The sequence below is a fragment of the Bactrocera oleae genome, chromosome 5 (assembly GCF_042242935.1).
Source record: "Bactrocera oleae isolate idBacOlea1 chromosome 5, idBacOlea1, whole genome shotgun sequence".
NCBI lineage: Eukaryota > Metazoa > Arthropoda > Insecta > Diptera > Tephritidae > Bactrocera > Bactrocera oleae.
Genome location: NC_091539.1, coordinates 6,952,261 through 6,977,663, shown reverse-complemented (window position 1 = coordinate 6,977,663; position 25,403 = coordinate 6,952,261). Strand labels below are relative to the sequence as shown.

Below are 25,403 nucleotides of genomic sequence, written 5' to 3'. Positions count from 1 at the left end.
AGCGGCAGCAATGCTCAGCGCTACTTGGTGTGAAATTGAAAATCGAGCAGCAGCAACAGCAACAAATCACAGTCGTGCCAATATCAGCAACAGCAACATCAGCAGTAAAGCGTTTAGGAGCAGCAGTCAGTATGCGCAACGACGTTAACAGCCACAACACAGTAAAGGCGCGTCAAGAAAACTCGGTTCAGCAATCTGTGTTGTGAGCGCGTTTTATCGTTACTTATTATAAAATTCTTTTTTTTTTTAAATATATTCGATTTTGTGCAAAAAGAAAATTTTCATTTAACGTTAGCGTTGCACATTGGCAAACGGTCAGTCATATGATGGACGTGCCGGTGAGCGTATGCCGGTTTGCAGTGATACATTTTTAACTCAAAAAATAATAATAATAATACGTAAATTTAAACCGCCAAGCTTACGCGCAACTAATACGTAAACGCGACTCAACGCGCACACACGCGTCTGAGTTTTACGAAAAATACGAACTTTATTTATTTATTCGAAAAAATTACAAAAAAAAAAATTAATTATTTTTATAAAATAAAAAAAAAATAAAAAAATAAATCGCATTACGACACGAGCAGCAGCTCATTACAAAGCTGTAAACGTCGCCTGGCGTTGAGCTGTCTGTCCATACGCACGCAAAACTCGATCAATCTGTGCGCTGAACGCTTGCAACTACAAACATATTTCTGTATATTTGACGGCCAGTAAGTCAATCAGACGCGGCGGGTGGTGTGGCTTTATCGGTGCTAAATCGTGTGTCAAGGCGTGAAAGTAACAAGTCTAAGTGCATACGCACATACACACAAATATACAAATATTGGCATTACAAATGTTGAATTTGTTTAATAATAAATAATATAAGAAAACGTTTAAATAAATCGCTTTTGGCGGCATATAAATTTCTTGTACAAGTAAAGTCACAAGCGCAGCATAAATATTACACAAAAAAAAAAAAAATAAAAAATAAAAAAAAAACAGATAAATAAATAATAAAAATAAGAGAAGCGCAACACAATTTGTTTTACAAGTCGTTAACGCCTTGCGACTTTTTAAATGCTACTTAAATGTTTTACAAGCGTGCAATTAAATAATAATAAAAATTATCATTTTGTGCCGTTAACACTTTATTTAAATTAAGTGTATTATTAAAAAGATTTTAAACGAAACCACACAGTCTGGTTACATTGTTGGCCACGCACAATTGTTGGAATTAACGCCGACGCGCAGGATCAGCGGCAGTGCAGCAGTTGGTGTGAGACATTTTATCACTGTAGGTTGAGTATTTACTACAAATAAACAAATTATTTAATTTAAAAAATTATAAAATCAAAAATGTGCAAAAAAATCATTTGAAGGTGCGACACATGCGTGGCAACTTAAGTACTAAATTAGCTCATAAAAACTCAGCTATAATCTACTTAAGTACTAATTGTGGCACTGAGTCCAATGTTTTCTGAATTTATTCTGAAAATTAAAAGTGCGGTTAGCCGTTATGTATGTCAAAAGGAGAAGCGTTAACTTCGACTGCACCGATTTTATAATACCCTTCACGGGTGCATTTCTTATAGCATAAAAGCGTATAAAAATATGTTTAACTTGATGTTGATCGTTCGGTTTGTATGGCAGCTATATGTTATAATTGTACGATTTGCACAATTTGTGCGGAGATTGTAGCATAGCCTTGGACAATAATCTATGCCAAATTTCGAGAAGATATCTTGTCAAATAAAAAAAGTTTTCCAAACAACAACTTGATTTAGATCGGTCAGTTTGTATGGCAGCTATATGCTAAAGTGTATCGTTATTGGCGGCTCCGACAAATGAGCAGCTTCTTGGGGTGCAAAGAATATATGCAAAATTTCGAAAGGGGAGGGAAGAGAGACTAGTTCGCGTATATACAAACGGATTTTTTTTCGGAAGATGGGCTTGCTTCGCTTCGGTAAATTAATCAGTAACTAGAAGAGAAATCCGATTTATGGACGGTTCAAAATGTTACTCGTTCCAGCAAATCCGTTAAATTTTTGCACCAGCCTAATATCAGCACATCTTTCTACTACTAAACCTTTTGACATTTTATTGTGCAAGTCCAGAATTTGCGGTTGATAACTCAGACGACAGCCACCAACGTCCTCAAAAGTGAAAACTTTTGCAGTTATAGCTTATAAATTTGCAGCTTTTTATCCAAATTTCGTAGTATGAAATGAGCTAAACTCTCAAACTGATGACTTCATTCACGTTTTCATTTTTTTAGACGTTTAAAGCGATCAAATAGTTATAACAATAGATCAGCAAATATCTCATTGATTTTTTCCCGAAGAAGTCTCCAAGTTATAACAATAGATCAGCAAAGATCTCGCAATAACTGCAAATTTATCGTCTAACGAGGGATGAAAAACAGTTTTGAGTCAGCCGGTTTACGTAAGCGGAAAGAACGCGGATTCTTATTCGGTCTGTCAACTCGACAGCTTTGGAGCAATGCTTTAGACAGGTTTTCTGCCGCTACAACAAGAACAATTTTGGTACTGAACTCAATTCTTTTCCGTCATGGGCTTCAACTAGCTTTGACCTCGAACGTGCGATGGCAGAAATGTGTTAAGAAATACATCCAAGCTATCGTCGGCTGTTAGAACAGCTCTCTGGTCTTCTATTCTACCTATTTTTGACTCTGGTCTTCTATTCTACCTATTTGGTACTCGTTTTTAGATAACGTCTGTAATCAGTCTCAAAGTCAGCTTTGAACTTCACTTTGCAATGACTTCAGCACTAAATAGTAAGTAGTTCGCGAGCTCGCGGCGCCTCAATGTGGCCTAACTCTAACGGCATAGCCAGAAACTGTACTACATTGCAACTTTTCAGCAACCGAAAAGTACTCAAGAAGTAAAGACTGTGGTTAACGAATTTTCCTGACCGCAGACGGCTTACGTATAGTATATACTATAGGTATATGCAGTTCAGTTGAAGAGCTTGATTCCAATGTGTGGGCGATTTATTTATGGAATTAATGTTATAGTGGCTGGCAAGTGTAATAATAAATATGCATAAATACCTGTTAACCGAGCCCTTAAGCTTATAATGTGTCTGACTTTAAAAAATAAACGGTTTAAATTCACTTAAGACGGTAAATATATATGCAAATATATGTAGATTTGTATGTGTGTATATAAAACCTTAAACGCTGTAAATATGCTTGATCTGCATTTCGTCTGAAAGTAATTAATAAAGAATACCCCAAAACACCGAATTAGAAAAGCAGCTGAATTTATTTTACAAGTGTGACGAATGTCTTCTCATTGCATTAAAGCCGATTCCGGTTTCCGTTGTTTTTTATATTGAAATGCTGTTGGCTGAATTCTGCCAGTTCAATAACAATTAAAAATTACTCATTAATAATATCAACACATTGTTATCATTATGTAATTAATAATATGTTAAGATTACATTAACCGATTTTGTAATTAGCACTCAAGTAATGAGTGATGTAAACAAAATGTATGACAAAAATACTTGTCTCTTCTTTCCTTTATTTTTTTTTATATTCCACTGTAGTTTGATTAGCTGTTCTGAGTATTACACTTTTTAGGTTATTATAATGACATTTTGTCATATGCTCTCACTCCTTTTATCATTCTTATGTTACTGATTCTGTTAATTAAACTCCAGTTAGCATGCATACAGTGGTTGCTGGCTTCATTTTAGTACTCTCATTCATCGTAGCAGAGCTCGAGCTCGTTTAATGAGCAGGCTCGGTTATGGAGGAATCCAGTTATATTTTTTTTCTGTAAGAAGTTAAAAAGTTCCGACAACTTTACGTTTGTCTCTGAAAAGAGATTTAGTACCGCTAGCTCATTCAGTCGTTTTGCGCTCAAACTTTGAAATGTTCTGAGGTTTCGGTCTATAGATTAATATCAGACAGCCTTTAAATAGTGTGGTATTATCGTTATCTTGGATTTGATCTACAAATAAATATCATAAACTTAAAACCCATAAATCTTTCGTGTAAACCAAGCAGTTCCAAAGGCATTGACAAGCCGTTGACACGAAAATCTGATCTAAGTAACCGTAACGAACTCGGTTTTATATCCGACCAAGGAATGTGTACTCGGTTATGTTCTCCCTATTATTTGGAGAATGGTTTCTGCCGCTATTACAACAACAACATTGAAAACCTACTATGGCTAAATGGCTAAAAGGATTAATTTAACAATTAATGTTTACATTTTCAGGCAGCGCTTCTGAGGTATCCACGCATTTAAAGCTCATAAATGGTTCATCAAAAACGGGAACCGCATTACCAGAAATTCGAAAATTTAATAATTCATATTATAATATTAAACTCAGATCCACGATACTGGTGTGCATTTTTCTTTATATTGGAAGCTTGAAGCCGCCTTTGAACTAATATCAAGTTAGACTGGAAAAATTTGTATAAAAAATTGTTCAGAATCGTCTATTGCTATGTTTTTCTACCTTTAGAACCACACACTTTATCATTTCATGGAGACTTACTCAACGACTGCGCCATATAGTTTTCAAAATTAAATGAAAAGAATTTATGGTTAGCTTTACTGACGCCACAAGTAGCCAAATCTGAGCGTCGCATCGGTGATACCCACACCTCATAACATCAAAAATCTAAGCAGATAATAACATGTCAAATGATGGTACGAAGTGTGACAGTTTAGATTTACAAGTAATGTTATCAAAAACAGAACGAACATTTTAATACCAACTTGTCAAAGAAGTTTCGAGAACACGCCAAATTAGTGGTATTGACACGCAGCAAAGACACTTAAATTGTTACTATGATGAGATAAGTAAGGAATTCTATGAATCTTATTTATGTTGTGTGCTTTTGACAGTGATTGGGCAAAAATTCAGTGAAAGCAATTGATTTTTTGTATTCAAAGACTTCTAGTGATGAGAGAGAGTAAGCAGAGACTTGATATTTAGAAAAGAAAAGAATGAGTCTAAAGCCTTGCCTTCGTCAGCTACTAGGCTGTAACTGTTATGGTAATGTTATAAATGATCAAAAAAGCTTTCTCGATATTCTCATAGAAATGCTATTAAAAATCCATCAAAATTCATATCCAAAAATTTAGAAGAGTGGTAAATCGAACCAACGACTCACTAAGCTTATATAATGGAGAGGGTTTACCACGAAGAAAAGAGTTTAAGACCAAAGACACAACTTTTCCTAGAGCTTTTCTACTAAAACCGAAATGAAAAACGAGTATTTTTGCTATACATTCAGCAACCATACTTATAATTTCGCCATAGCAACTTTGCCAATGGCATTTTGAAAAACTAATCTGCCTGCTTACTGTATTACTGTTTCGATAAATACGCTGGTTTGAATTTAATACCGCTATGCTCATCAATTATGAGCTTGTTCGCACACTTACATACACAATTATTCGATATTACCTTTTATGTTATATGATTATTATTAAAATGTGATTTGTCTAAATATTTGCGTTGTTGATATTATAAATATTAACATACTCGCCGTACTTACCAGCAAATCGTTGAAGGAATAAATAGGAGTTAAATATTGCCAACGAAAGCAGCGACACAATCAGCTGATTGATGGCTTTGAAAAGGCGTCACATTGTATTATATGAATATATTAATTAAAACGGTTTAATTGCCGTTATTAATTGTAAAGCACATTCGTTCAAATGATCGATTAATTATCGGTTTATGATCATTAGGCAAAATCTAACGCACTGAAATTTTGCACACTACCTTTTTTCTCTAAGAAGCTGCTTATTTGTCGGAACTGCCGATATCGAACTACTATAACATATAGCTGCCTTACAAAATGATCGATCAAAATCAATTTCTTGCACGGAAAACTTTTTTATTTAACGAGATATCTTTGTCATGTTGTTTTGTTTAAGATAATGCCACAATCTTTGAACATATTGTTCGTAGCGGACTACTATAGCATATAAATATGTTGCTGCCATACAAACTGGCCGATCAGTATTAAGTTCTTTTATGGCAACTTTTTTTTATTTGTGAAGGGTATTAAGTATATTACGTAAAATCAAAATTAATTTATTATATTTAGGAAATTTTTAAAAAAGTGTATTTTCATTTTATTCTCTCTCTCATCATTCGTTACACCATTGCGATTTTGATGACATTTAACTAGTATTTACATAAATAACGCATAGTAGGTATTAGTATTTGCTACTCCATTTGGTAGCCACTCTCATTGATACTTCCTCTTTGCCAGCGTATAAAAATATTCATGCATTCTCGGCTCAATTGCTATGCAAACAGCGTTTTTATTTATACCTTTACCGAACCGAGTTAATGCCCCGACGAAGGTCATGCTTTCAGCACTATGCCAAATGCCAACGTCATAATAGCCAAAACTCACCAACAAACATATATGCAAACACATAAATTAACCAGAAAATCCAGGCTTAAGTATATAACTGTTTGTAACATTGTACGTCTAAGCAATCTATTGTTGTGCATGCATTAATAGTCGATCGATTATTTTCATATACCATATGTGCGTTATCGACTCATACTCACCTGTGCTTACAAGGCATGCTGTCAAATTTAAATAGCAAAAGAAGCGCTAAAGCCAATACAAATCCTGCTTGCGAAAACAAAGCGCTGGCATTTAAACTTCAAGTGTTAGAGTATGCAAATATGAATTATTTACAAGTTTATTTGTAAACAATCAATCATAACTGATGTGTGCGTGTGTGTGTGTATACTTTGTGTTGTTCATTACTATTATAGCGTATGATTTGGCGTTGAACTTGATTTTACGGATTTTGCGGGGGACAAGACTTTTTTAACTTATTTTGTTGTTGCTACTGCACAGCCTATAATAGTTGGCCGCGTGCTGCATTTAAATTTATGAATAACATAAATTTTGTGCACCACTAATTAAGTGCCAACAATGCACGTGAGAGACAAGTGTTTGTGTAGTATTTTGTATTGAAAGTACTGCAAGTAAAATATATCACCAAGTATGCACACATATTAAAAAATAAATAAATAAAAATTAAAAGTTATAACAACAAAGTTGAATTACATGTGTAATTGCGTCAATACAAATATATACCTGTAATCAAATTGCAATGCTCAAGTTATGATATCAGTGTCGTTTGCCGCCAACAGCTTAGCTGTTGATCAAGCAAGTGGGCGGCTGGTAGGCAGGCCGGCAAGCGCGGCGTGGCATATGGGTTAGACCAACGCAAACTGGGGCAATCTTATCGAAGTTTACGCTAAATTGACACTCGAAATGTGTGCAATACGATTAAGTATGAGTTGATTTGTGCTAAATTGTGATTTATGCGCATTGCCAACTAGAGAATGGGCTAGCGCATGGTCAGCGTAAATGTTGTAGTATGCATGCTGTAGCACCATAATAGAATGGGCCGATTCTTAAACTTATTTTTTAAATTTAAAGAGCAATCAGCGTAATGGTAGAGTTGGCGTTAAAAGATATGCAAAAATGAACTATGTAATAAATAGAAATCATATTAGTGCGATGAGGAATTACTTTTGTTCATGCACATTTTTTTTCATTCAAAAATAGTAAAATGAAAGCTCAGCTTATATAATCATGCTCTGAACAGGGTATATTAAGTTTACCACACAGTTTGTAACATCCAGCAGGTAATGTCGGAGACCCTAAAAAATATACTCATTTGTCGGGATCGCTAACCGATCCAAATCACGAAATTTGACATAGATTATTGTTCAAGACAATGCTATTATCTCCGAACATATTGTTCAGATCGGACCACTATAGCATATAGCTGCCATACCCACTCACCTAACAAAATCAATATAAAGCTCTTTTTATCCTCTTTTATGCTATAGATAATGCGCCTGTGTAGCATATTATAGCCTCGGTGCGATCAAAGTTAACGCTTTTTCTTGTTCCACCAGAAAAGACTAAAGTGTTACCTTAGCTTCATATATAATTTTTCTTTAAGCGTCAACCTTGACTCATTAACAAAAAAAAAAAACAAAAAAAAAATACCACTATTGACACTTAATAGCAAGTATAACAGTAATAAATAATACTTACAATAATTAAAGTAACAGTATCATTAACTACTGTTCATTGACCTGCTTGAAGTATTGATAAGCTGTCGTCGCAATCGCTGGTGTTGTAAAGCGATTAATTAATGCGATGCGGTAACTAGGAAATACATATATATATGCATACAAAAAACGGCTACTTGCAAGAACGTTTAAAAATTGTAAAAAAGTATGTAGAACAGCGACCATGTGATTTATTTATAGCAAACTTTCTTTGTTCAGCAAATATAATGTGAAGAAAGCATGAGCTTTATTACAGTATTATTGAGGAGTTAACTTCAATTCGAATCGCTAAAATATTTGAAATAACTGTGCACTTTAATGTAGCCGAGTTCTTACGAAGTCACTGAGTATACATTTGGTACACTATATAGGCATTTATAGAGCGCTCAGTCCTATCTTGGGCCCACAAACTTCTACAGATTTTTGTTTTCTTAGATTGCGTTCGCACACGGAGTTTTTTGTTGTCCAAACCGATTTTTTTGTAGACGAGGGAACGACAAAGAAAGGCGAAGGGACCTTGCCGCTCTTGCTCGTATGTGTCTTTGTGTGGCTCTTTTGAACACACTGAGTGTTACCAAAACAGAATTTACCTATAATGAGCGACAAAAGCGTCCGTGTGTGCGCGCAGTCTTAGTTCTAATATTCACTGATAGGCGGTTATGTAGATTTTACGCTTTTGCATAGGTTTTTTTTGTAGTAAGCGCCTCTATTAGTAAATCTATTATGTAACTACATATATAGTCCAAATTGTTTATATTCGCGATGTTTTTGTGAAGCGCAGTACAGCTCGCTTCTTAATTTGGAGAGTTCTATTGTTTCACAATACATTTTTTTTTCTTCTTAATGGGTACGTTATTGTGCAGAGTTACTTAGTTTCGACACAGCGTCGAGTTATCAGCACCGCAATCATCTGTTTGTTCTTGTCTTCTTTCTTTTAAATATTTAGTTTCAATTATTTATTTTAAATAAATTTAGCTAACACCGTAAATTGCTATATCATTTGGGTATAATAATGTTTACTTGGAAGTATATTGCTACTTCGCTAGTAAATGTACTTCTAAATTATCAAATTTTCTAAAGTAAATTTAAATTTAGCAAATAAGCATTTAAATACATAATTTTCTTTATTATTTACTGATACATTTTGACAACATTGATATCAGCGCGCTTAGAATAAATACACCAAAAAAAAATTAAATATTTTGACACAGCGTATTTAGTCAGTAAACATTTTTTGTATAATTGTTTCGTTAATTATTTTAGTGTGCTTTTAAAAATTTAGAAATATTAATTTTAAAATGTGTTGTATTACTCATTTTATTATTCACTATTAGAGCAGCTATCACTTATTAATCTATCGATAATAATCGATTTTCATATTGAACACTCCTTATGTCGGCTGTTTGTTGCCGCGCAGACATAATTTGTTGGTTATAACATACGTAAATAATATATCTTTTAACTGATAAATGCAAAAGATATATATTTTAATAAAATTTCCACTACATCTTAGAGGCGTGTTTTTTTTAATAACTTGTAGATAAAATAAAAGATAAAACTCCTTTAAAATGATTAAAAACAGAAACCGACAAGACAACGCCTTTTTTAAAACTTTTCCATAAAGTTTATTTACTTAGCTAATTAATCTTAAGTAAATATTTCATTATTTACTTATTTTTCAATTTCTTATGAAAGGGTGTAGGTTATGCTGGAAAGTTTTCTGTCGAGCCCAAATAATAAATTCACATATATTTTTATATATAGTGCATATAACATCATATTGTGCCATCGCTACTACAATTTAACGAACACTTGTTAATTATTTAATGAAAATGTATAACGAAAGCCATGTCTGCGGCTTTGTTTTGGCTAAAAATATTTTATATTGTTTTATAATTAATTTAATTGACACTTTCGAACGTCGGGACGTACAGTTTACCATATGTGGGTGTTTTAATTTTAAATTTTTGTTCAAAACATCATTTATGGTTAGTCTCAGATTATTTAGTACACCATAATCGATAATACGATAATTTTTTTTAATATAAATTTGTGTACGCTGTTTTATTGCAAACACGTGGTTGAGCTTTGAAATGGGCTTGGAGCGTTTCTACTGCTTTTATTGTTAAGTTTAGTCTTTTCATGGTTAGATATCTTGTTAGATATTTATATATGATTTTTATCACTAAAGATCAATTAACAGCACAACGAGCTGAGTTGATTTAGCCATGTGCGTTTGTCCGTATATACCCCAACTAGTCCCCAAGTTTTTGAGATATCGGTTTGAAATTGTTCACACGTTCTTTTCTCCACAAGAAGCTGCTCATTTTTTGGAAACGCCGATATCGGACTACTATAGCACATAGATGATAAATAAACCCTTGTATGCAAGGGTCTAAGGCAACGCTACAATCTGCAAATAAATTTTTCAGCTCTTTTTATAACATTTTAAGCTATAAAAACGCAATTGTAAGGGGTATTCTAGCTTCTTGTTCCATTTTTAATTGTGTCATTTTGACATTTGTCGAAATCACGAATTTTTGCTACAGCGTGCACTGCGCCTAAGGATTTCTTCTTTTTCTAATCTGCACATATGTACATATGTATGTGCACTTTTCTATTATCAAAGATTATTAACAAATTTGAAATAAATGCACGTAAAAGCTGTTTACTTTTGCTTATAAAAAATAATTCACTGCAGTGCTACCGGTCTTTTGTCATTTTATTTGTGGCCATAATTTTTCTGCGAAAAAATCACGATCAATGAGCTTATTTACGTTTATCCGTTATTTACAAGACGTTTTTATTTATTGAAGTTGTTTTTTTTTGATATTTTTTTAACTGCTAATCATTTAAATTACATGTGACAAATTGCGGAATTCACACGAAAATTTCGGTAGTTAAATGTGTATGTGTGTGCATATGTTTGTATGTTTGTTATTGTATGTGTAAATATGCAGAAGTGTCTAGTTGACACAACAAATATGTCATAAGAATAATGCAAATATCGTTGAATATCATAATTGAATGAGGAAATATAAGCAGGTGAAAAAATGTTTGTATGTATGTACATATGTTACTTATATACTACTGATTATTTTTGACAAAAAATTAAGCATCTGTTGGCTAAGTGGTGGGTGGTAAGAAAAAATATATACTCGTATTTTATCGTTTTTTGTTTATAAAATAAATATATTTACACATAGCAACTTTAAATTAACTATATTTTTAAACTATTTTCTGCATTTCCCGTTGGTAAAAACAAACTTTTTAATCTCAAATATGCACTTCCTTTGCCACTCTAATTTAGCTTAATGTCGTCGAAAACGCCGCTAATAAAAACAACTTAGCGCTGATCACGTATAGAAATACTCGCAAATTGCATTGACACTTGTGCATATAAATACAAGTACACTTACATACATACACTCATACAAACATGCGCATTCTCGTTAACGTGTTTGTTTTGTTTACAAAGTTGTCAACTGACGCCACTGAGATTTAATTTTTCACTTCTTTTTCAAGAAATTTGCAACAAAAACAAAAAACGAAACCGCAGTTACTAATTTTTGAACGTAAGTCGCTAAAAAGGTATCGCGTTGTTACGCTGTGAGGGGAATTACCGTTCGTTATTTTGTCAAATAAATGTCAAACAAATGCTAATAAGCGGTGGAGCTGACAATATGTGCCAGGAAAGTTTGGAAAATCACGCCTTATCGCATATACTATGAACGGGGGACACTCGATAAATACATAGAAAATAATAGTTTTAACAAAATTTGAATGTTAAATAAAGTGATCCTTACAATAGTAAAAGTAGCAAAAAAGATTTGCAAATTTTTCATTTTCTAAAAACATAAAAAGGTAGTAACAGGTTTTTATTATTAAAAAATGTTCAATTTTGAATCAACTTTAGTCGTGATTACGCTCCGTTTACATTGTTTAAAATCAGGGTTGCAAATTTTGCGAATTAAAAAATTTTTGAATAAAAATTAAAATTTCAGGCGTGAATAATTTAAAATTTATTCGTGATTATGCTGCGTTTACATTGTTTAAAATCAGAGTTGCGAATTTAGCAAATTAAAAATTTTGGTTTAAAAAATAAAATTGCAGGCGTGAAATAATTTAAAGTTCTAAAACAATTTTTTTTTTAATTTTTAATTATAAACTTTTGATTAACATTTTTTTATTTTTCAATCCGGTATTTAAAATTAAAATCTTTACTTATCTTTATCCGATTTTTGCTGGTTTACATATTTTACATATGTATGTAGCCCTTACTTTTTCTGCCTTAAATGGTAATTTCAAGCGCCGCTAACATTTTTTTCTCAATAGTGTGGACATTTTTATTAGAAATAATTTAATCTTTATACGATTTTTTACTTTGAAAGTCGAATGATCGGAATATCGATAAAACTATTTGTCTGCATAGGTGATGAACTGTTTTCGGTGTCTTATTTTTATAGTTTCTACGTATCGAAGCAATTACTTGGACAAACCAGAGCTGAGGGCGGTCATCGATACTTCTTCTAGCTTTATATTCGACCTGCAGTTTGAATCCGTTATAAAAAATACAGTTTTCAAGAAACCACTGTCGTCGTATGACCTTTGACACAAGTGGATTTCATAAGATTTCAATCCTTACAAGACCTAAGGTCTTCAAGTCCTGAGGTTGAAATGTTTTTACTGCTAATATCGAAGTTATGTTATCTGTGTGTTTTAAAGTAGTTTTAATAGTTATTTTTACTGGAAAAATATATTTACTTTTCTGTCCTTGTTGCAGTATTTAGCACGTGCTTACCTAAGCATAACTGTACTTGCACTCGAAAAATTAACGACTTATAACGCCACTTGTATATTCACGTTTATGATAATGTTATTATAAGAATTAAACACTGCATTTCTGGAAATTTCAAACTTAACATATGACATTCGAGAAATTGATAACAGAAACTAAACATGTTCTTGATAAGTACTTATTTTCTTCAAGAGTTATGAATGGGATTTCTTTATAAATTTTAACGCCTGGAAACCGATAAATTCTGTAGTATAAAAAGTGCAGGAAAAAAATCATGTAAGAATTACAAAAATTATATTTGTATTTACACCTTCAAATTCTCGCCTATCTAGAGTGCCATTCATGCATTTCGTTTTAAAAAAGTAAAATCTCAAAGAAAGTTTGCAAAATATACTCAATTTTATTTACACTACACTCTTATAAATTCACGCAATCGCACACCGAAATTTTCCTCTCATCACTGTTATTTTCCTTAATTCAATGATTAACGTCAACGTCATCGCTCATTTATTTATACTAATATTTATTGCTTACAAGCGCGTATACATATGTTATGGATATTTACAAGTATTACTTAAGTGTGCTTTTTATCATCCGTTAAGCGCTTCATAATATTGTATAAATGCAAGCACGAGTTTGAGAATATCATTACGTTATCGTTAGTCGATGCGAGTGCTTGGCCCATACTCGTGAGCTATCGATTATTAAATGATAAGTGTGAGCCTTTAAGACTTTAAGCGGCTACTACTTATAGGTATGCGCGCATATTTTGAAATGAACACGCTTATCACGCAGAATAATATGTTTGTATCCAATTTCATGTATTTATAAGATGAGCTATTGTTTACAAATACTCATTGCTTGCTGAACAATCAATATACGCTATAAAGTTATGTAATTGCGATCGTTGCAGAAGGCTATTCAGAGAAGCTTACTTAGCGTTCGATAGCAAGCTAGTAGGAGCAATATGTTGAAGTAAAGCTATCGAACACTTAAAAGCTTAACACGCGCACTTCAAAGAGCTTTACTTATAAGCTACTGTATCAGAGAGTATGAAAGCTTTGGAGTATTCATTAGTGTTACGAAATTTCGAGTTCGCAGAAGTTCTTACTAAAAATTAAAGGATCTCTCATCTATCGGTTCAGAGTATAGTAGTATAATATAAAAAATGTCTCCTTATCAGGAAATTCGATATATCACGGCACTCAGACTAAAATAAGCTCATCGCAATCGGGTGTATGGGTTTCCGCTCGACTTTATTTTCTTCTACTTATTTTATGTTATTTTCGGCGTTTACCGATTCAGAAATCTCGGAACAGCGCTAACGTAAAGCCCTTCTGTTGAAAGATGGCTCCCCAAGTAATTGATTAACTCATTACCAAATGATGGCTCCAACGAGCGTAGGGTTAAGCATAATAACGGATTGTGGACGGACGTAGCCTCATTTTTTCCGAATGAGTGACTAATTTAAAATCGTTCTAGTTCTATTATTCATTATTGCTGTTATAATATGTCTCCTTATCACGAAATTCTGTACGTCATGTCTAATTCATAAAAAAAAACACAATTTGTTCCATTTCTCCTTGACTCCATGAAGTTTCTGTAATTAATCAATTCTACAAACCAATCACTTAAGTTATAAAAAATCAAAACAACAACTAAAAATAACGTAACCAATCAAAACACTCTTCTACATATAAATCACTGGTTTTTATGCTCCTATCTGCGCCGAAATATTCCATACCAATAAATCATAGCAAAGCGTATTCCTCTCTAGTAATCTTTATTTTGTGCGAGATATCAGTAAACAGGTTATAAAAAAGCAATTAACTACTTTAATAATTGGTTAATTACTTGAATTCTAATCTGCCGCCAGGTGAGGCACAAAATGCCTGGTATCAGACATACAAGTACGTCATCAAAAGAAATATAGCAACTATGTGATTACTCCAAGTTGAAGAAGAATTAACAGAACGTGTAAGCATGCGTATATATAATATTTATTTTTTTATGTGGGTTATGTTCGCACAATATGTTCTTTACGCTTTTAATACATACATACTTATATAAATTTTGTAGAAATACAATTTTTGAGTTTGATTAGCGTCTAATTCGTTTTCTTCGAAGACCGTGGGTATACAAATTTACAATGTGTTTAATAAATGGCTTTAAGAGCTAATTTTTTTCTGTTCTAAAGATAAAGTTGAGTGCTTTGTATAGCATTTTCCCGACAACTATCATACGTTTGTCAGATTTTTAGTGCAAATTCGATAAATCGATGATATTTGAATAGGTATACTTAGCTCTTACTGCAGACTGGATAATGAAAATTAATATATATACTTTAAAAGTGCGTGGCTATCACTTTTTTCTTTCTCTCAAATCACGTCTTAGATTAAAGTGGTACTTGAGAGTGCTGACAAGAGTTATATACCGCTATATTAAACAGTTCTACAACAACAAAAACATAGAATAATTTAAAACAATCTTCATTTTTACGTTGTGGTCATTTCAATTAAATAATAATAATAATAAAACTCCTTTGAATTCCTTAACACAGCTCCGCACAAAAGACATTGCATTATAATAAACAATAAAAAAACGTTAACTTCGGTGGTATCGAAGTTATAATACCCTTCACAAATACAAATCATTTATACAAGAATTTGATTATGACCGGTCAGTTTGTATGGCAGCTACATGCTGTGGTGGTCCGATCTAAATAATTTGTTCGGAAACTGTATCACTGCCAAATTCTCTGAAGATATCTCGTTAAATAAAAAAGTTTTTCACGCAAGGACATGATTTTGATTGTCTTAAGGGACTAATTCAAGTATATACAGACAGACGGACATGACTAAACCAACTCAGCTCCTCCCACTGATCATTTGTATATATGTATATATTTTATAGGCTCTCCGACGTTTCCTTGTGGGTGTTAAAAACTTCGCGGTAAACTACTGTTTAAGATATAAAAATAGTAAATATTGAATCTTCATGGCTAAGTAAACCATTTTCTATGAAAAGCAAAGAAAAATCTCTCTTTGTTCCTCAAAGCTTTAGAGAGAGAAAATCTAGGAATTTTGGTATAACTTTTCTCATATCTGCAACATGCAGCGATAAATCAAATTTAATCTGTTAACAAATTTTTTTCTTCCATTTAAAAAATTATAAAAAATTTAAATGTATGTATATATTATCTATATATATAAAGTACATATAGTATTTAATAAATACATAATCAACATTGTGCACTTCAATTAGCCACATGCCTTATCGATATTTGGAGTTTTTGATATTTAATTGCTATGTAACAGTTGTTCTGGTGATATATCATCCACATTTGGGTACACTCAGAAAAATTTTTAATACCCGAAAATATTTGATTTACTTTTTTTTCTTATAAAAAAAAATTATTATATTTTAAGCATTGTAAAATAAAACATATAATAATATTTAAAATTTTAATATTTAAGCTATTTTGAGTATTTATGTAATGTAAACTCTAAACCAGGCTTTGAGCTTACACGGCGTATGAGTAACCTTCTGGTATGATACTTGAATTGGTTAGTGCTGAGTATTTGACTTTATAATATTGTGATTTACGTATATGTGTATTTGCAGATTATGACTGTAAGTAATAGAGAAAGAAATTCTTATTTATAGATAAATTAACAAAAAATTTAAAGCTTCTAAAAATATGAATGATTGTGTACTTAGCTACAGGTCCGTTCAACTTGGAAGTTCGACTTAACTTTCGAAAAGCGGTTGATTAATTATGGTTTATTAGAGCTATTTTTTTAAGCTAGCGTGAGCATCATCATATGGTTATACTTAATTTTAAAATTCGACAAATTCTTTAATTTATTATTTTTTATTTTTTTAACTTATTGAATAAAATTGGCATTTTTTCATATTTATCAGATTATAATATGTTTTAAATTCACATTTTATTGTTTAGAAAAAAAAAATTAAATTTTAACTTTTAACAAATACATTTTCTAATGAATAAAATTTACTGCATATATATTTACAAAAAAGTTTTAACAATCAATTTTTTATTTTATTGTTATTTTAATTTATTTCCATTTTTATTGAGTAATTTGGTATTGTATTATTTATATATTCGAATTTTTTAATCTTTCAGTTTTTGTGATTTATGCTTAATTTTTTTTCCAAAAATTTCAAAAACAATTTAATATACATATCTGTATATTTTAATAATTTACCTACGTCCATTTTTGAAGTATTAATTTTATTATTTTGTTTTTGATTTAAATATACACATACTTCTATTGTATAACAGTTATATTACTTAATTTGTATATCACATTTAATTTTTTAGTTTTGGTAGTTATACTTATTTTTTTTTTTAACTATATTATATATAATTTTATAGACAATTTACATAAAATTTTTAACAGTATTTTTTATGTTGTGTTTATTTAATTTCTTTATTTGAATTGAATGATTTGGTATTACATAATTATAATATTAAATTTAATTTTATATCTTTTAGTTTTTATAATATTAAATTTAATTTTATTTCCAAAAACTTCAAAAACAATCGTTCATATTTTTTAAAAATTTGTTTATATTAATTTAATTATTATTAAACGTTTTTTTATTAATTTTTCTGCAAATATTTTTTTTTTATAGAAATTTCTGAAATATATACGTATATTTAATAAAAAAATTGTTTTATTAATTTTTTATTCATCTAACTCTTTTGATACTTTTAAAAATATATATTTTTATTTAAACTGTAATAGTTTTTTATTTTTTCATTTAGGTTTTAGTGTTTTGTTTTTCTTTCTTTTTAATTTGGTTTATTTTTATTTTATTATTTATGTATATATGTATTTCATATTAAAGCGATATATCTTTATTTTGAATTTGTCTATTTAGTTCTTTTATATTTACAATTTGTTCCAAGATATAGATAATAGAAAATTCCCGAAGAACGTACATAATCAATATTTAAGTATAATTAAGTGTCTCCTCTATCGCACTATTATCTTTAAGTTATCTAACTATTTACTCAATACTTATCGATTTTTTTATGTTCACTATTGAAAATTACTATCAGAAATTTATATTTTTAAAGTAAAACTTATCATTATTTGCCAATAATGATCACTAAACAATATAAGTTTAATAATGAACCTCGAACTGGGCCACCATAAAATAGATTTCGCCAAACAGCGCAATTTTTCGCTGCGTGTACACCTTCTGTACATCTTTAAGTAACTCTAATCTATTGCTCGCTATATTTTGTCAATAAAAATACACACCTGTCTTAGATACGCGAATGTAGACATTCTTGAAATACATACAACTAACGGTATGCATAAGCATAAGCAACGTCATCATCATTATGTTATTTATACAAAATACGCGAGATTTGCAGGGTCGATATCATCGCATCTCTACATTTTGTAATTAACAAATAATTATAAGGCGCTCAATTAGCAAAAAAATAAAAAATTAATTAAACAATAGCAAAATATCGCTGTTTATATGGCAGCAGGCGTAGACGCGTTGTAGTGTAGCAGCGCACAGGTGCTTGGCCGTAAGGCGCTGATAATGCGCTCACTCACTTCAAACAATACTTAAGCACTTACTACAATGGAGTATTTGGAATGTTTTGTTACTATTTTCTTTGATTTTATTTCTCTTGATATAATTTCTTATATCTACGCTGCCTTTGAATACACTTTTATAAGCGACAGAGTCAGCAGTTTGCGCGTAATACTCCTCGCGGCATGTGCATATTGCGTCGCTCAAACGCGTTTCTAGCGTTTAATTGTAAATTAAAATTTAAAGCGTTACACAAGTTGTTGGGGAGTTCAATAAAAATAAATTCGGAAATCAAAAAAAAAAATTGAAATTAAAATTTTCAATTTAAAAATAAAGAAAAGTTGAAAAAAAAATTTAAAAACTCCTTCGTCACCTTCAAATGATTTGCCGCATGCTTAAGTGTACAATAAATTTGAAATGTGCATTATTTGATTTGTTTTTGTTGTGCTTCTGTGTTTTTTGCTTTGTCCTGCATTCGTCAAACGTCGAAAAATCGCTGTGTCAATATGTATTGCTTGATGTTTGCCAAACTTTTGCGTGCATTTCCGCGTGGTAAAGTGCTTTGCGGAGGCGAGCGCAAACGGCCGCAGGATTGTGTCAGCAGAGTTATGTCGCCGCGACGCTGGATTTTATTACTCATCTTTTACATAGCGTACTTGATGTTCGGTGCCAGCATCTACTATCATATAGAGCATGGCATCGAGAAGCAACAACGTGCGACGGATCTGCGCGAACGTATTGAAATGAATGGTAAGTAAAAATTTAATTATGCTAAATTTATGTGGATTCCCGAAATTTCGAGATTGGTTAAGTTAGCTTTCGGGGCCACGAAAAACTATATTTGTGCCGTTTTTAACAACATACCTCTAAGCTTATCAAATAACTGTATATATTTAGTTATTTAAATGACAGATCTATTCTATTGAAATCAATATAAACACTGAAAAGCATCGTTATGGGATAATAAAGTTATAAATAATACATTAACCTCAAATTTGTTTATGTTACATATTGTAGCTGTTTATAGTTTACTTTACTAAGGACCTTCATGAGAGTTCACAGATTCTGAGATAAATTTTTATAATTAAAATAAAAAAATAACGGTTATATTTTTTAACAGCAAACTTAAAATTATAATTAAAACAAAACTATACAAAATATAAAATATTTAATAAAAAATAAAGTCCGCAAATTTTCGGGAACCCGAAATTAAAATCGCGTGGTTTCGGGATTCATTACATAAACTATGGTATTTTAGTAATATTGTATAACGAATAAAGTACAAAAACCTTCGGGATTCCGAAATTAAATTTCCGTGGTTTCGGGGGAACAATTCAAACTGAGCGATCCTTTTTTCTTTCTTGCATTTTCTTACTCTTTTAAACAATTGTACTATTTGAGATGGGAAATTAATATAGGATTTTAACAGATTTTATTTCAGTATCGATGTTTCTGTCTTGAATAAATTTCCACATCTGAATTCAGTCAATATGGATTGAGTGTTTAATTCTTCAGTGCTTTGTGTTCTTAAGACATTATATTGGGCTTAGACGCGCCACTTTTCGCCTTGAAATACATTTGAAGCTCAAATTCGCACAATCTTCAATTTGATTGAGGCCTAGTAAAAAGAATGCAAACGTGAATAAATTTGTGCATGAGTCAAAGCGAGGGCAATTGCTAAAGCAATTTACACTGCATTTCAAAGCATATGCGACACAGTTTTTTATTAATTGATTTAAAAAAAAAAAAGGGTTAATTTTAGTCATTTGTACAAGTAAAATATGCATATCCACCTAATTTGCATTACAAACCGTTGAAATGCAAATATTTGCCGTTCGTGCCCGATTTGCTATGCTTCTGGCAATTTGTTAACACTTCGGCAACTGATTTTTATAATAATTATTTATAATCTGCTACAACTAGCTGCTGTTGGAATGTGGGTTTGTTTGTTTATCGATGCTTCGATACACGTCAGTTTGTATGCACATCACTGTCAGTCTCACGAGCGCGCTCATTGTGCGACTATAAAAATCCAATTCATTAGCGTTTATTTCGTCAGGCGTTTATTACTTGTGTAAAGTAACTATAAAAGTTGTCTAATTTGTTTAAGCAAATTAGTGCAGACGCTTAGCTGAGATATTTGCTCTTGTTGTGGGATCAAACTTTTCACACAAGACTTTTAACTGACCAACGAAAAGAGAAATTTGGAAAGAAATAGCAAGTTTTAAGATATTTTTAATCTCTACTGACGTATTTAAATATTTACATATTTATTTATGTGTGGTTTCTTCTTTAAAGTGTTATTTCTAGAATAGTGCATTAGCATCGCACGTGTTCTTATTATATTTACATTGCATAGAAAACCAAGGGGTTCAAGGCTTTTGATCACCGATCCTTAATGTGCTGGTTAAGTAATACATCTTTCACCGAAGAATAATACGAAGTCAAAATGCCGATCTCTCACTAAGAAAGAGACATGTCGAAGACCATAAATCCCTATTTAAGCGAAAGACACGACTCTACTCTGAGCGTACAAAAGCTCAAGTCGTTGATTTTATACCGAGATTTCATAAGGGATCCCTGTATTAACTCTAATTAGTCTTGAGACGTGGAGTGCCAGTTTCAGCGTACAACAAACGAACGTAGAAACAAGCGTTTAAAACGAGAAGAAATATATAACAAGCCAACTGAAGCACAAAACTTTCTTCTGAGGGTATGATTGAATTAAATACATGTTCAAAACTTTACTAAGTCTATTGAAGATACGTTCAGCCTGGTATTACTGGAACTATAGGAAGTATTTTCTTAACATTCAATAAATCTATTGTAAGTTCTGAAAACCAGCGACGCCAAACTGCACCTACCGACCCACAAACTCATCAATGAGCGCTCAAACGCAAACGAAATCAAACAAAACATTGACATCGAACTTGAAATTTTTGTCGCTAACCCTTATTTAAGTAGTTGGTATTGTTGTAGGTTAGTTGTAAACCACACTCACACGTATTTTGCTTAAAATGATATGCAAATTCAGGCTGAATGCCCAACGACCAATGACCAGCGAAACTGCAAACACAGCTATTTCGGTAATGTATCGTCGTAAAAGCGCTTCCGTAAACGAACTTTGTTGCTCGCGCATGAATTAATTTGTATGTGAAACACACCTACGATCAGTATTTTTTTTTTGCAAATTTTTCTTTTGTCTCGTTTAGTTGATTGAAATTTAGCTGTGCGACTAAAGTAGCGTAAATTAAGCAAAATGTCCAATGAACCACATAAAAGTGACAACTCAAAGCTGCTGAGCAGCGGCATAGCCGATTTATGAGACTTCGGCGTTGTAATATCATGCGCTTAGTGGGGATAAGTGGGCGTTCGGCTTACAAAGCATGTGTTTGTGTATGCGTATTTTGACGCGGAAGTATTATATATTATATCTTCATTGGTGGCTCGTGTGTTTAGCCACAAGAACTTCGTGCGCGCATTCAAGTGAATAGATTGCGGCACTCAAAATAAATCTCTGCTCAAAATCAAAATCTTCTGGCATTGTCTTGTTCTAAATAACTATGTAATATGCCTCTAAACATTACATTCTTTTTTTTGTCTGTTGGTCATATGTTTCATTGTAGTTGCCGCCGCCACTTCGTGTGATGTCACTAATTGATGGCTTTCGGAAGTAACGGTATTTACGGTGTCACGGCTATGCGCTGACATAGTGACAGTGAAAATTAACAATAAAAAGACGAAAAACAAATTGTAGCACATGTTTTGCTGTAATCGATTTTAATTGCACGTGTTATCGATATATTGTCTGTGATTTTAAGTGCAAGTAACGCTTTCAGTTTTATACTTTTCACTTTCGTCGCCTATTTTTATGCATGATCGCATTTTCCGCATACATAATTTATACTATTATACAGACTGATAGCTAATATCAGTGAATCAGCGATTTTTACCAATTTATTTTAATTAATTAATTTCGTTTAAATGGCGCATTTTGTATGGCAGCTGTGTTTTATGTAATTTTAGGTGTGCATAAGTACTTACACATGTTTTTATATATAAATATAAACATTTACATATAGCTATACCGTTCAATTTGCACATATTTACTCACAGTGTGACGTTCCTATTTTACTTTAAGTACATTTTATTGACATTTACAATAACTTAATGACATTTTATTTATTTAATTTCATTTGGTTTTGTTGACTTAGTAGTTGTTTCACTGTTCGACATTAAGATTAGGTATTTGTATCGCTTATCAGTTATATTTCGCAAATGCAATCAAAATAAAATGCTTCGCTGGCAGTATAAAGCGTACTACATAGTATTGCACAGAAACAAATTTATGTATGGTTCTATGCAAACAAAAGAAAACAAAACAAAACAAGAGAAAACGTTAGCTTTGGCTACACCGAAGTTATAATACCCTTCACATGTGCATTTCTTATTGCATAAAATGGTATAAAAAGATCGTTATGTTGGCTTTGAACTGTAAGTTAGTACTGTAACTATATGTTATAGTAGCCCGATCTGATCGATATATTCTGAGTTGTTGCGTCGTCTTAAACAATAATTTGAGAGAACTTTTGTAAAAATATCTTGTGAAATACAAAAATTTTTCATACAAGAACTTGATTTGGAGCGGCCAGTTTGTATGGTAGCTATATGCTATAGTGATACGATATCGGCGGTTCTCGCAAACGAGCAGCTTCTTGGAAAGAAAAGGACGTGTGTGTCTCAACATCTCAAAAACTGAACATCTCAAAACAGGACATGGCTAAATCGACTCAGTTCCTACCGCTGATTATTTATATTTCTACCTTATAGGGTCTCCGACGTTTCCTTTAGGGTGTGACAAACTTCGTGACAAACTTAATACACCCTGTTAAGGGTATCAAAATTAAAATTTTATAATTTTTGTATAAAATGTTTGCTGCTAGCCGTTAAAAGTAGAGTTTGAACTTTTTTGTAGAAGTCAAAAGGAAGGGAAAAATTTTAAAAACGGTTATATGTTATTTTTTTTCAATGAATTGAAAGTCTTATTTAGCATAGTTAGAATAATGCAATTTAGGTAGAAAACCACGTCACTATTGGCAAAACCTACGATAGTCGATTTTCACCAGTTTCTCTTGAGGCGAATTTTTCAACAGCAAAATTATTAGTCATAGACAGGAGTAGGTAGTGCACACTTGGTGTCAGTTCCAGACTATAAGTTGGCATAAGAACTTTCCAACCAAGCTCCTGGAGTCTCTGGCGAATCACTATCGATGTGTGTGGCTGGGCGTTGTCTTGATGGTACACGATTCCTCTTTGTAGGGGAGCCACTCATTAGCGATTCGACCACGCCCGTTTTCGCTTGAAGCTGTCGTTAAACAACCACTTTTCATTAACCTAATCTACTTCAGAAAGAGATCGATTTCGTTTCAATTCAACAGCAATTCGCAGATAGAAGTTCGGTTCATGAGGTTCTTTAATGACATTATTTCTTCATTCTCAGCCATTGCTTGCTTTTAAAGCCCAGCTGAGGCTTAGTTTCGCGTTGAATTTGAACTTAGTTAGAATGAATTTGAACCTGATAAACTTTTGCGCTTCGGTGTTTACATAGTTTAATTGGTCCTTAAGCGAAAGGTGAGTTTTCAAAATTTAAACTATCGGCAACTTCAGCATTTTCTTGGAAGATTTATCTTCTGTAAATTTGAAAGAAAGTTATTCAGTTCGCTTTCAGAAGCACATTAACGCATGCATCTATCCGAAGGTATTAGGTAACAGGACAGTCAGGTTTACGTATGCGGAGCACAGCCGGATTTTTATCTGACCAAAGAGCTGTCAACTCGGCAGCGTTCATCACAACTATTTGAGAAATGTTTTGTGCCGATAAAACAACAAAAACATTGGTCGAAGGTGACTTCTTTTAGATCCAAAGCAATCGGATGACGAATCCAGCTACAGAAAAAAAATTGCGAAGGTTTAAGGATCTCAGCAATTATTAGTATTATTATTATTAAAATTATTACAAGACCACGAGAACCGATTGATCCTGCAATATATTTTCCTATCGCTTAATCTAATTAGCTTAGTGGGAAAACGGCTCTGAGGGTCAAAAATGCTTTAGCATTATTTTTCTCATGTAACTAATTAGTGTCTAGACCCGACTCCATTTGTTGCTTATGTTAATGCCGCCTGAACATTTTATATGGTTTTCCAATGTCAAATCATTAATGCAAGCAATTATAATTTTGAGGCACATTTTTTGATTAATAAACACAACGAAAGCAATGCCAAACTGTTGATTAGAGCTATATTCTTATTTTCTAAAGCGTTCGCAGAGGTCATAATGGTTACAAAAATTTTCTAATTAAATACGCCCGACATTACCTTTGCGACATGTTTTTCTGCTTCCGTTTGTGTATGCAAATTCTCCAAAGAAAAGAAATAGCACAATTTTCAAATTATTTACACAGTCATAAACGCCTACAGTTTTCTTAATTCACACACAATTCCTGGCAATTCCTACAAAGAAAGAAAAAAAGTAGATTGCAAGAAAATATAATGTTAATAACTGAAAATTGCTACTAATTTAAGCAAAACGTTTAACTTATGCAAACAAACAGCCTGGACAAAGCGACAACAAATCAAAGTAGTGTTGTATTTTGACAATGGCGAACAGCTGTTCGAATGTCCGTGGTTGTTAAGTGGCTGCCAAATGCAATTTGTCGCACAAATAAAGCAACTGAGCAACAATAAGCAAGACACCGATTAAGTGCAAGTATATTGCACTACTAAGTCACTTGTGTTATTATGATTATTGCTTTAAATTGTTGTAAATCTCAAGCTGTGCATGTTTACATGGTTGATGCGAGCATGTTTGCTTATATGATGTCTATAAGTATATTTATGAGTGACTGTAGTGCCTTCACGTCTTCTTAATAAG

General features: G+C 32.2%; 1 protein-coding gene and 1 long non-coding RNA gene across 5 annotated transcripts in view; one reads left to right on the top strand and one right to left on the bottom strand.

Moving 5' to 3' along the window:
• The window catches only part of Ork1 (open rectifier K[+] channel 1), a 34,554-nt gene that overhangs the window by 1,881 nt on the left and 7,270 nt on the right, over nt 1–25,403 (top strand). The window contains exons 1-2 of one of the 4 annotated variants that reach the window (XM_014231146.3): nt 1,139–1,279; nt 19,028–19,219. The exons of 2 other annotated variants lie outside the window; for them this stretch is intronic. In XM_014231146.3, coding sequence (XP_014086621.2) covers nt 19,078–19,219 — 142 coding nt within the window. In that variant the 5' untranslated portion in view covers nt 1,139–1,279; nt 19,028–19,077. Of the gene's footprint in view, nt 1–1,138; nt 1,280–18,578; nt 19,220–25,403 lie in introns of those variants that run through there. One more of the 4 variants, XM_070110380.1, reaches the window with a different exon arrangement.
• Nucleotides 1,116–25,219, bottom strand: LOC106615091 (uncharacterized). The gene is made up of 3 exons (XR_004979491.2): nt 25,068–25,219; nt 24,848–24,982; nt 1,116–1,295 (listed from the first exon to the last, which is right to left on the bottom strand). It is a non-coding gene; the product is annotated as an uncharacterized lncRNA (long non-coding RNA).